We start from the raw sequence: 12,931 nt of genomic DNA on the forward strand, positions 1-12,931 counted from the left end.
AAATATTATATGCTTAAAAAAAATTCTCACAAACAATATTGTGCTCAAAATTTTATTTATTTATTTATATATTTACAATCATAATGAATTATGAAAATAAACAGGTAATATAGGTGCTAACAACATAGGTTTTCGACCTGAATGCTCAAAATTTTGTTTCTGCCCAATTGTATATTCCCCGACATCTTTCTCACTTCCACGAGATTTTTTAGTTCTTAGCACCTTTTTCTGTAATACAAACATTGTAGAAGAAATTATTCAATTGTATGATTTTTTTTATTTTAATTTTACCTTTTGCCGGACGGGGATTCGAACAGCGGACCACACAGTTTGTAAGGATCAAAGAAGTAGCTGATCAAATGCCCAAGGAAAAATAAAATGTTAATTTTGTAATAACAAGCAACAACCACCAACTTAATTCAATATCGCTCCCTGTTAAATAGCGCTCCAAGCTACTAAACACATATATGTTTATAGGCTATTTCTAAATTAATATATGTTTGCATCCAAGCATATTATATTTACAAACATTTTATGTCCCAAACATAATATGTTCTAACATATTAACATATATGTCCCAAACATGTTATGCTAGTTTATGAACATTATATGCTTGCACTCAAAAATATTGTGTTTAAAAATTTGTGTTCCAAACATATAATGTTTATAGCCAAACATATGAAAAATAGTCTTTTTCATCCGTGTAGGCATGGTTGTTAACGGCCATATACTAGCACAATATACCAAATTTCAACTGACTCGGATGAAATTTGCTCCTCCAAGAGGCTCCAAAACCAAAACTCGGGATTGGTTTATATGGAGGCTATATGTGATTATGGACCGATATGGACAACTTTTTGCATGGTTGTTAAATATCATATATTAACACCACGAACCAAATTTCAACTAGATCGAATTTTGATTCTCCAAAAGGCACCGGATCTGTGGATTGGTTTATATGAGGCAATACATAATTATGTTCCGATATAGACCAATTCCTACATGGTTGTTAGATACCATATACTAACACCACATACCAAATTTCAATCAGATCGGATGAATTTTGCTTCTCCAAAAGGCACAGGAGGTCAAATCTTGGGATCGGTTTATATGGGGGCTATATATAATTATGGACCGATAAGGACCAATTCCTGCATGGTTGTTAGAGACCATATACTAACACCACGTACCAAATTTCAACCGAATCGGATGAATTTTGCTCTTCCACGAGGCTTCGGAGGTCAAATCTTCTTAGGAGGTCAAATCTTTGGATCAGTTTATATGGGGGCTATATATAATTATGGACCGATGTGGCCAAATTTTTGCATAGTTATTAGAGACCATATACTAACACCACGTACCAATTTTCAGCTGGATCGGATGAAAGTAGCTTCTCTTAGAGGATCCGCAAGCCAAATCTGGGGGTCCGTTTATATGGGGGCTATACGTAAAAGTGGACCGATATGGCCCATTTGCAATATCATCCGACCTACATCAATAACAACTACTTGTGCCAAGTTTCAAGTCGATAGCTTGTTTCGTTCGGAAGTTAGCGTGATTTCAAAAGACGGACGGACATGCTTAGATCGACTCGGAATATCACCACGACCCAGAATATATATACTTTATGGGTCTTAGAGCAATATTTCGATGTGCAGTGGCGGCACTTCAACAGTTTACATAAAGTGCTGCGAATGGCGTGCTTGTGTATTTCACACTGAAAAAAACATTGAACCCATCTGGAAGAAAAATTTTGGTTAATTTTAGCGAACTTAGATTATTTTTAGAAAATTTTAACTAAACTGTATAACAAAGCTGACATCACGCCTATATCCAAAAACATGTAAATATTTTTCGACAAATTCAAGAAACTTTATAAGTAATAATTAATTTTTTTACTTGTTAAAAAAAATTTTGTAGTTTGAAGGAAAAAATTGGAGTTCAAAATTGCAAGAATGTCTTTAGTGCCATACGAAGTTCAAGATGGGCGCATTTGTAGTAAAATTTACAAATTTAAAGAAATAATGAATTATTTTGTAAGAAGTACGAATTTAGTAAATCTTTATGCTTCTTTTGTGTATAATTTTCCCGTTTTTTAGTTTATTTAACTAACGTATGTACATAAAAAAATTGTAGAGTAAAGGAATATTTCTGCAAAAATAATAATTCCATGCACTAAAATAAAGTTAAATTGGCTTTAGTGAAATAGAAAAAGAAAAAAAGTGAACCCTTATTTTTTGAGTGCAGGTGCATTCAGTACGGCAGATTCTCTCAATGTCATGCCGCATCTATTACCCTTAGAGATATTAGCCAAACAATCAGCAGCAATTTCTACACCGATGGCTCCAAATTGAATGGACAAGTGGGTTTTGGAGTATATTCTAAAGACCTGGAACTTAAAATAGCGAAACGATTACGTAATATTCAGGCTGAAATATTAGCAATAAAAGAGGTGGCAAATTGGCTGAGAAGTTTTGTTCCAACAAATTTTGGCATTAATATACTCAGAAAGTCAACCTGCAATAGAATTCTTGAACTCCATCAACAGCCGCAAATCTCTCAATGAGATGGCTGAGAATACAATATTTACCTAATGCCTGTGTGCCTGGCCACAGGAACATAACACGGAACATCAAAGCAAGGCTATGGGAACTAGAATCCGTTGGTATGCCTCTGGCTACCTGCAAGCTCAAACTGCGTGAGAAGGCAATTATGATGGCGAATGTCCGATGAGAGCATCATTGCAAGGGATGCAACGACTCTAGGCAAATATGGCCCCATCTAAAATTAAACCGCAAAATAGATATGTTAGTGTTGTCAAGTCATCAGATATCACTCCTGATATCTGCTATAACGGGTCGCTGCCTGATAGGCGAGTCCGCAAAAATATTGGCGCGAAGTATAAGGGTCGACTGGTCCTAATTTCTTTTTCAGCGTTCCTTAAATTGCTTTCGTCAGAGATTACCTACTTTTAATGTCGTTACCTTAGAAAAGATGCGACTTCCCAAAGTGTAGCCACCTGTCCATCCATCTACATGTCGACTAATTGGGCGAAACTCTTGTTCATTGCCCAAATTTAGAACTTCAGTCGAAACACGTCCACTGAGCCCTGAAGTTATCAACCCAGTGACTTTGAGTTTCGCTGCATGGTAGCTAAGTGTACCACCACACTTGAAATTCGTAATAAGTACTTATTACGATAATTTATTTAATACGATATCAAAACCAAAACCGATCCGACCAAAATTATTAATTTTTAAATTTGGTCCGATGGTCGGACCAAATGGAATTTGGTTGATTTTGGTCCATTTTCGTCAAATTGGCAACTTTTTCAAAATTTTCTATAGTAATAAAATTTTGACAAAATTTCCTATAAAAATGAAATTTTGACAAATTTTTTATAGAATTAAATGTTGACGACATTTTCTATAGAAATGAAATTTTGTTGTTGTTTGTTTGATTTCAGCTTAAAACCATGCATTGACTAAACTACAAGTGTAGCTTAACCAACAGAGTAAAAGAATGTTTGTCAAATTTATTTGGGCAAAGCCCTATAGACTGCAAGATGGTTGGATGGACGCACGTTTCGGAATTACCACATTCCTCATCAGCATCCTCTACTTGCAGCAAAACTATCAACCAATTATCAGAATAAATTCAGGCAGTTCATTAAACCAAACAATGAACCAAACTTGAACCTTCCGAAAAAAGGTTTTGCATGATAGCAGGCTTATGCCGAAATAAATTCGTACAAACATATATATTTCCTTTCTCTTTTTGACAAAATTTTCTGTAGAAATAAAACATTGACAAAATTTTCAATAGAAATAAAATTTTGAAAAAAATTTTCTATAGAAATAAAATGTTGTCAAAATTTTCTATAGAAATAATATTTTTTTGCTAGATTTTTCTCTATTATTCTTACATTTACTATAAGTTTAATAAGTAAATAAATAAATAACAACATTTTCTATAGAAGTAAAATTTTAACAACATTTTGTATAGAAATAAACTTAAAAAAAATTGTATAGGAAAAAAATTTTGTAAACATTTTATACAGAAATAAAATTTGCACAAAATTTTCAAAAGAAATAAAATTTTGACAAAATTTTCCTTTAAAATAAAATTTTGACATAATTGTATATAAAAATAAATTTTTGACAAAATTTCCTATAGAAATAAAATTTTGATAAAATTTTCTAAAGAAATAAAAATGTGACAAAATCTTCTATTCAAGTAAGATTTTGGAAAAATTTTAACTATTAAATGGTATTAATTTAATTTGGAAAAATTGTCCGCTCGTACGAATTTTGGTTCAATTGGGGAAAAATGTTGGTCCAAAATAAAAATTCATTGCGGCAACGTTGATTAAAACACACGTGCGGTCAGTTCGAATTTTAGCAGTATACAGCTTTAGATTACTGGCGGGTGGCGAGTCCACCGTGGTGCAATGGTTAGCATGCCCCCCTTGCATACACAAGGTCGTGGGTTCGATTCCTGCTTCGACCGAACACCAAACATTTTTTCAGCGGTGGATTATCCCACCTCAGTAATGCTGGTGACATTTCTGAGGGTTTCAAAACTTCTCTAAGTGGTTTCACTGCAATGTGGAACGCCGTTCGGACTCGGCTATAAAAAGGAGGTCCCTTGTCATTGAGTTTAACATGGAATCGGGCAGCACTCAGTGATAAGAGAGAAGTTCACCAATGTGGTATCACAATGGACTGAATAGTCTAAGTGAGCCAGATAGCTCGGGATGCCACATAACCTAACCTAGAATACTGGCGGACCTGAAAAATGTTAACTTAAGCCGTGTGCTAAATCTTTTTGGAACAATCGGGTTGGTTCAAGAGAAGAAAATAATCGAGGGGGTTCAGCGCCTAAAACTAAAAATGTCCATATCTAATAGGTACTTTTAGTTAATGTGGTATCACAATGGACTGAATAGTCTAAGTGAGCCTGAAAATATATCAGGGTTGCCACTTTAACCTAACCGAACTTAAAGTGTTCTTCCTTAAATTTGCTACTGGATACATTCCACTCAAATAAGTGACCACCATGATAGACTGACGTAGTTGACACTTGTAGATGCAACGACTAAAATAAAACATGTTTCACCTGCAGTGGGATGGAGTACCATTACACGTTGCTGGCAGATCATAAGACCGGTTCAAGGTTGAAACATTGAAGTCATATTCATTAAATCATGTCTGCTTAGTTTAGTTGGATTATTACAATTTTGTGTTTTTCGTTTTTTTTTGCTCTCTTAAAATTTCAGTCATGCGATGCAATGTTGGAAGATGCCGAGACACAGGCTCTTATGAATCGTAATTTTGATCTGGCGATATTGGATGGTGCTTTTCCTGAGTGTGCTCTGGGCATGGTATATCAATATAAGATACCATTTATGTACATGAATACAGTGGGATTTTATACTGGCAGTTTATCAGTGTCAGGTAATCCTGCGCCCTTATCGATAACACCGAATTTTTATACGACTTTTACGGATAGTATGAACGTTTTGGAAAGGGCTTCTAATACAGCGTTTCACATTTTTTTCTATGTAATACATAAGGTAAGATATATCACTATGGAGTGAATAGTCTAAGTGAGCCTGAAACAATATGGGGCTGCCACTTTAACATAACCTAAGATCGAAGAAGATAATGACAATTGAATTTTTTGTTTCATTTCTACAGTTTGTCATTGCTTGGGTCCATCGGGTATTGAAGGAACGTTTAAACAATCAAATACCCCATCCTTATGATATTTCCAAGAATGTCAGCTTCATTCTACAAAATGCTCATGCTGTGGCCTCCTATCCTCGGCCTCTTAATCCCAATATTGCCGAGGTGGCATGTATTCATTGTAAAGCGGCTAAACCTTTACCCAAAGATTTGGAAGATTTCATAGCATCTGCTGGAGAATCTGGTTTCATTTATGTATCGATGGGTTCTTCGGTAAAGGCTGCCAATATGCCGAATACATTACGTCGTTTAATGGTACAAACCTTTGCCCGTCTACCCTATCATGTTTTGTGGAAATATGAAGGTAGTGCTGATGAAATTGATGATCTTTCGGATAATGTAATGTTAAGCCGTTGGTTGCCCCAGCAGGATATTTTGGGACATCCGCGTCTTCGAGCTTTTGTCACACATGGTGGTTTGTTGAGTATGTTCGAGACTGTATTCCATGGAGTTCCCGTTGTTACTATGCCAGTATTCTGTGATCATGATGTAAACTCAGCTAAAGCAGAAGTCGATGGATATGCAATTAAATTGGAATTGAAAACATTGACGGCGGTGCAATTGTATAAATCTATAATGAAGGTGATCCATGATCCTCAGTATAGAAATGCTGCAAGGTAAGTCTGTGGAACGATGATACTTTGGAATAAATTTTTTAGCATTTTGTGTAAGGCGTAAGCGAATTTTAGGGGCATATAGCTTTAGATCATATGTAATAGGTACTTTTAGTTAATGTGTAAAACTTAATCGGGCTGCCACTTTAACCTAACCTAACCTAACCCTAACCTTTTAGGAGACAAACATTTGTTGGCACAATATCATGGTTTGTATACCAGAATCGAGACCATAGATAGACTATCCACCTTGCATACAAAGGGCCATGGGTTCAATGCCATTTGCTACAAAATTGTTAAATGTAGGACAGAAATTTTGGAAATTTGCATCCCTCCGTTAAAGTCGTATGTTTTTGATCTAAGACAAATTTTCCTTAAATTAAAGAAACACATTTTGGATTTAAAGAAATAGTCCTTAAATTGACTGATTTGTTCAATCTTTAGATTTAAGATAAAAACGTTTCAAATATAGGCTAATAATTATTTTGAGGATTTCCCATCTTTGGTTTAAAGTTTTTTTTTTTGGAATTAAGAAAACATTTTTTACTTTGAAATATCCAAAATAATTTGGCTTTTTAAAATGGCATTTATTTGCACGTGAATAACATACCGGGTAAATATAATGAAAACTCGATAAATGGGATCTGTATCCTAGTTTTAATGTTTTGATCCTAGATTTAAAGTCAGTTAGGTCGCACAAAAAAAATTCTTTATTCAAAAGAAGCCACATCTTTGGCTCGGAGCCACCGTGGTACAATGGTTAGCATGCCCTCCTTGCATACACAAGGTCGTGGGTTCGATTCCTGCTTCGACCGAACACCAAAAAAGTTTTTCAGGGGTGGATTATCCCAGCTCAGTAATGCTGGTAATATTTCTCAGGGTTTCAAAGCTTCTCTAAGTGGTTTCACTACAATGTGGAACGCAGTTCGGACTCGGCTATAAAAAGGAGGTTCCTTGTCATTGAGCTTAACATGGAATCGGGCAGCACTCAGTGATAAGACAGAAGTTCACCAATGTGGTATCACAATGGACTGAATAGTCTAAGTGAGCCTGATACATCGGGCTGCCACCTAACCTAACCTTGGCTCGGAATCGTCTCTTCCCCTCTATATGCTGTGTATCTACACTCAAAACAAAGTTAACACAAAAAAAAATATTTTTGTCTTCAATCACGAAATTAATTGACCCAATTAATTTATAATTGAAATGCCTTCAATCACAGAAATGATAATATCAATTAAAAAATTAATTAAAAGTCAACTAAACTAGTATATACGGCCGTAAGTTCGGCCAGGCCGAATCTTATGTACCCTCCACCATGGATTGCGTAGAAACTTGAACGAAAGACATGGGTTGGTTTACTTGGGTTGTGGTATCTTAAAACTTCTTAATATCGTTTTCTAAATTGTGAGTTAGTCCATACGTGGTATATATTAGACAAAATAGGTAAGTCTACAAATAATTACGACTCGATATAGACTTTTGCACGGTACGTAGAGAACCAGAATTGAAATATGGGGGCTATATACAATTATGAACTTGATATTGACCAATTTTTTGTGATTGGGGATCGATTTATCTGAGAGCTATATATAACTATAGACCGTTATGGACCTAGTTAGGCATGGTTGTTAACGGCCATACATGTTACTAGCACAATGTACCAAATTTCAACTGACTCAGATGAAATTTGCTCCTCCAAGTGGCTCCAAAACCAAATATCGGGATCGGTTTATATGGGGCATATATATGATTATGGACTGATATCGACCACTTTTGGCATGGTTGTTAAATATCATATATTACCACCACGTACCAAATTTCAACCAGATCGGATGAATTTTGCTTCTCCAAAAGGCACCGGAGGTCAAATCTGGGGATCGGTTTATATGGGGGCTATATATAATTATGGACTGATATGAACCAATTCCTGCGTGGTTGTTGGATACCATATACTAACATCACGTACCAAATTTCAACCGAGTCGGATGAATTTTATTCTTCCAAGGGGCTCCGGAGGACAAATCTGGGGATCGGTTTATATGGGGGCTATATATGTAATTATGGACCAATTTCGACCTGTTTGTGCATGGGTGTGGATGGGTGTTTGAGGCCATATATTAACACCACGTACCAAATTTCAACTGAATCAGATGAACTTTGGTCTTCTAAGAGGCTACGGAGGTCAAATCTGGTGATCGGTTTGTATGGGGGCTATATATAATTATGGACCGATGTGGATCAATTTTTGCGTGGTAATTAGTACCAAATTTCAGCCGGATCGGATGAAATTTGCTTCTCTTAGAGGCTCCGCAAGCCAAATCGGGGATCGGTTTATATGGGGGCTATATATAATTATGAACCGATATGGACCAATTTTTGCATGGTCATTAGAGACCATATACTAACACCATGTACCAAATTTCAGCGGGATCGTATGATCTTCTGCTTCTCTTAGGGGCTCCGCAAGCGAAATCGGGGGATCGGTTTATATGGGGGCCATATATATTTATGGACCGATGTGGACCAAGTTTTGCATGGTTGTTAGAGACCATATACTAACACCATGTGCCAAATTTCAGCCGGATCGGATGAAATATGCTTCTGTTAGAGGCTCCACAAGCCAAATCTGAGGTCCCTTTATATGGGGGCTATACGTAAAAGTGGACCGATATGGCCCATTTTCAATACCATCCGACCTACATCAATAACAACTACTTGTGCCAAGTTTCAAGTCGATAGCTTGTTTCGTTCGGAAGTTAGCGTGATTTCAACAGACGGACGGACGGACATGCTTAGATCGACTCAGAATTTCACCACGACCCAGAATATATATACTTTATGGGGTCTTAGAGCAATATTTCGATGTGGTACAAACGGAACGACAAAGTTAATATACCCCCATCCTATGATGGAGGGTATAAAAATGTATTTTGTAAACTAGTGTAATCAATTTCGACGTTTTTAGATTTTCATAATCGATTTTCGATTTATATGGGACGTACATAGGAGGCTGCCAGCTTCTCCGTGAAAATGTAACATTAAGCTCTTGAACCATAGTTGGGGCGATCACATTCCTTCTCGGCATGTACGAGTAAATGTATGCCAACTTGAAAGAACGAATTGGAAATTAACTGAACCTTACTTAAGCAGATGGAATTATAACATTTTTGTTGCCGAATACTGACTTAACAGGTTGGCTGATAAGTCCCCGGTCTGACACATAGATGGCGTCGCTAGTATTAAATGCATATTATTTTTATATAGTACCACCTTCAAATGATTCGTCTGTAAGTCAATTAGTTTGTGAGATAGAGCGTCTTTTGTGAAGCAACTTTTGTTACCGTAAAAAAATGGAAAAAAGGAATTTCATGTTTTGATAAAATACTGTTTTCTGAAGGGAAAAAATACGGTTGAAGCAAAAACTTGGCTTGATAATGAGTGTCCGGATTCTGCCCCAGGGAAATCAACAATAAATGATTGGTATGCAAAATTCAAGCGTGGTGTATTGAGCACGGGGGACGGTGAACGCAGTGGACGCCCGAAAGTAGTGGTTACCGACGAAAACATCAAAAAAATTCACAAAATGATTTTGAATGACCGTAAAATGAAGTTGATCGAGATAGCAGAGGCCTTAAAGATATCAAAGGAACGTGTTGGTCATATCATTCATCAATATTTGGATATGCGGAAGCTCTGTGCAAAATGGGTGCCGCGCGAGCTCACATTGACCAAAAACAACAACGTGTTGATGATTTTGAGCGGTGTTTGCAGCTGTTAACTCGTAATACACCCGAGTTTTTCCGTCGATATGTGACAATGGATGAAACATGGCTCCATCACTACACTCCTGAGTCCAATCGACAGTCGGCTGAGTGGACAGCGACCGGTGAACCGTCTCCGAAGCGTGGAAAGACTCAAAAGACCGCTGGCAAAGTAATGGCCTCTGTTTTTTTGGGATGCGCATGGAATAATTTTTATCGATTATCTTGAGAAGGGAAAAATCATCAACAGTGACTATTATATGGCGTTATTGGAGCGTTTGAAGGTCGTAATCACGGCAAAACGGCCCCATATGAAGAAGACAAAAGTGTTGTTCCACCAAGACAACGCACCGGGCCACAAGTCATTGAAAACGATGGCAAAAATTCATGAATTGGGCTTCGAATTGCTACCCCACCCACCGTATTCTCCAGATCTGGCCCCCAGCGATTTTCTTGTTCTCACACCTCAAAAGGATGCCTGCAGGGAAAAAATTTGGCTGCAATGAAGAGGTGATCTCCGAAACTGAGGCCTATTTTGAGGCAAAACCGAAGGAGTACTACCAAAATGGTATCAAAAAATTGGAAGGTCGTTATAACCGTTGTATCGCTCTTGAAGGGAACTATGTTGAATAATAACAACGAATTTTGACAAAAAAAAATGTGTTTTTCTTTGTTAGACCGGGGACTTATCAGCCAACCTGTTATGTACACGGAAAGAAGAGTTTCTTTTTCTGAGGAACGAAGTTTTAGACAAGTGAAAATTTCTTTTTCTTTAGACGCAAATAAAATATATAAGAGACCATCGTTGCATCGCTTATCATAAATTAGGGCTTATGTGTTCGTAAAGAATTTATGAGAAATGGGAATTTTGTTGTTTTGAAATTTGGGTGTATATGTCAACTTACATGCCACGTGATATCTCTGATACCTCTTTTCAACCTAATCTAATATTAAAATTTAACTCTTCTTGATTTGTGTCAGTAACATTTATTTTTCTTTTGTTTTAGATACCGTCAACGTTTGCTGTTAGATCAACGTAGCACACCTCTTGAGACATCGGTGTATTGGACCGAATATGTATTACGTCATAAAGGAGCTTATCACCTACAATCTGCTGGTCGCAATTTGAAGTAAGAATTTATTAATGTTTTTTTTTTTTTTTTGATGAATATAAACTCATTACATATATAATTTTTCTATCCAATTTCTCTTTTACAGTTGGCTGCAATATTATTTAATAGATGTTGCTGCCTTATATATGGCTGCCATTTATATGATTTATATTCTCGTTAAACGTTTTGTCCTACGTTTCGATGTGATAAAATCACTGCATACTCCGACAAAGGCTAAAAAATTATAAAAAAAAAAAAAAAAAAAACTAACTAAGTAACTATTGCTATTAAATATATGTATTAAAATATCTATACCGCTATAGGTTTACTATAGTAAATAAGTCGATTAGTATATGATGTATGTAACTATGTTTATATTATATATATGCATCTATGTATATTTGTTTTTAGTTAGACCTTTTCGATAGATCATTCGTTTTTAATGTATACATGTCTATTTTAAAATGGGTGATATTGTAATTAACTACGATATATGTTGTTGAGTAAATGTTTATTGTTTGATTTATTATTGATTTGAATGAAATGAATGAAACATAAAAAAAATCGTTTTAAAATGTATTATTCTTGTTTTTTTTTTTTTTAATTTAAAGTAGTACATGTTTTTAGTTTTATTATTTTTATTAATATTTGTTTTGTATATATTTCTTTTTTATTTTTTATATATAATATAATTAATTATTTTGAAGAGAAATGGATCACAAGGTTTTGTATTGTGATTCTATTTCCTTTGTATGCCTACAAACATAGAGAAACACAAGTAAACAATAAACCAAAGTCAATTATTTTTGTTCACAAATTACAATTAATAATTAATTAATTAATATATAATTAAGATCTTAGATGTTATGTTGCAATATATAATGCTAAAAAATAATAATAAAAAAATATTGTGAAATAAATACCATATTTAATTGAAATAGATCGAGGGATTCGCAGATGGCCGGATAATCTCAGGAGGTTAGTTTGAGTCGATCGCTTTATAATGTGGGATTTTAGAACCGATATTTCTGGCACAGATATGACTTCGATCCGAATTCAGTGTGTTGGATGTGATTCAGAAAAACTTGTGATATTTTGCCGAATAAATAATTTTTATAACCAATGGCTAGATCGACTCCGGAGGTGATTCTGAGTCGATCGGTATATATTTTATGGGGTCTAAAATCAATATTTCTGGTAGGCACATTTTTTTGGCAGATCATAGATATTATACCCTGACCACTATGTTAGGTTGTGGTATCTTAAATCGTTTTCTAAATTGTGAGTTATGGACTAACTCACGTGGTATATAATAGACAAAAAAAGGTTTGTGTAGGTAAGTCTACAAATAATTACGAATCGATATGGACTTTTGCTTGGTACGTAGGGAGCCATAATTGAAATATGGGGGTCGCTTATATGGGGCTTTTTATACAATTATGAACTTGATATGGACCAACTTTTGTGTGATTGGGGACCGATTTATCTGAGGGCTATATATAACTATAGACCGATATGGACCTAGCTAGACATGGTTGTTAACGGCCATATACTAGCACAATGTACCAAATTTCAACTGACTCGGATGAAATTTGCTCCTCCAAGAGGCTCCAAAACCAAATCTCGGGATCGGTTTATATGGGGGCTATATATATATATATATATTGTTAAATATCATATACTACCACCACGTA

At 35.6% G+C, this 12,931-nt stretch overlaps 1 protein-coding gene across 1 annotated transcript in view; it reads left to right on the forward strand.

The window, feature by feature from the left end:
- Positions 1 to 12,122, forward strand: part of Ugt50B3 (UDP-glycosyltransferase family 50 member B3) — a 94,632-nt gene extending 82,510 nt beyond the window's left edge. Inside the window, exons 4-7 of the mRNA XM_075312336.1 lie at positions 5,279 to 5,575; positions 5,700 to 6,364; positions 11,133 to 11,255; positions 11,344 to 12,122. Coding sequence (XP_075168451.1) covers positions 5,279 to 5,575; positions 5,700 to 6,364; positions 11,133 to 11,255; positions 11,344 to 11,485 — 1,227 coding nt within the window. The 3' untranslated portion in view covers positions 11,486 to 12,122. The remainder of the gene's footprint in view (positions 1 to 5,278; positions 5,576 to 5,699; positions 6,365 to 11,132; positions 11,256 to 11,343) is intronic.
- Positions 12,123 to 12,931: the final 809 nt, after the last annotated feature.

The sequence above is a fragment of the Haematobia irritans genome, chromosome 5 (assembly GCF_050003625.1).
Source record: "Haematobia irritans isolate KBUSLIRL chromosome 5, ASM5000362v1, whole genome shotgun sequence".
Classification (NCBI taxonomy): domain Eukaryota; kingdom Metazoa; phylum Arthropoda; class Insecta; order Diptera; family Muscidae; genus Haematobia; species Haematobia irritans.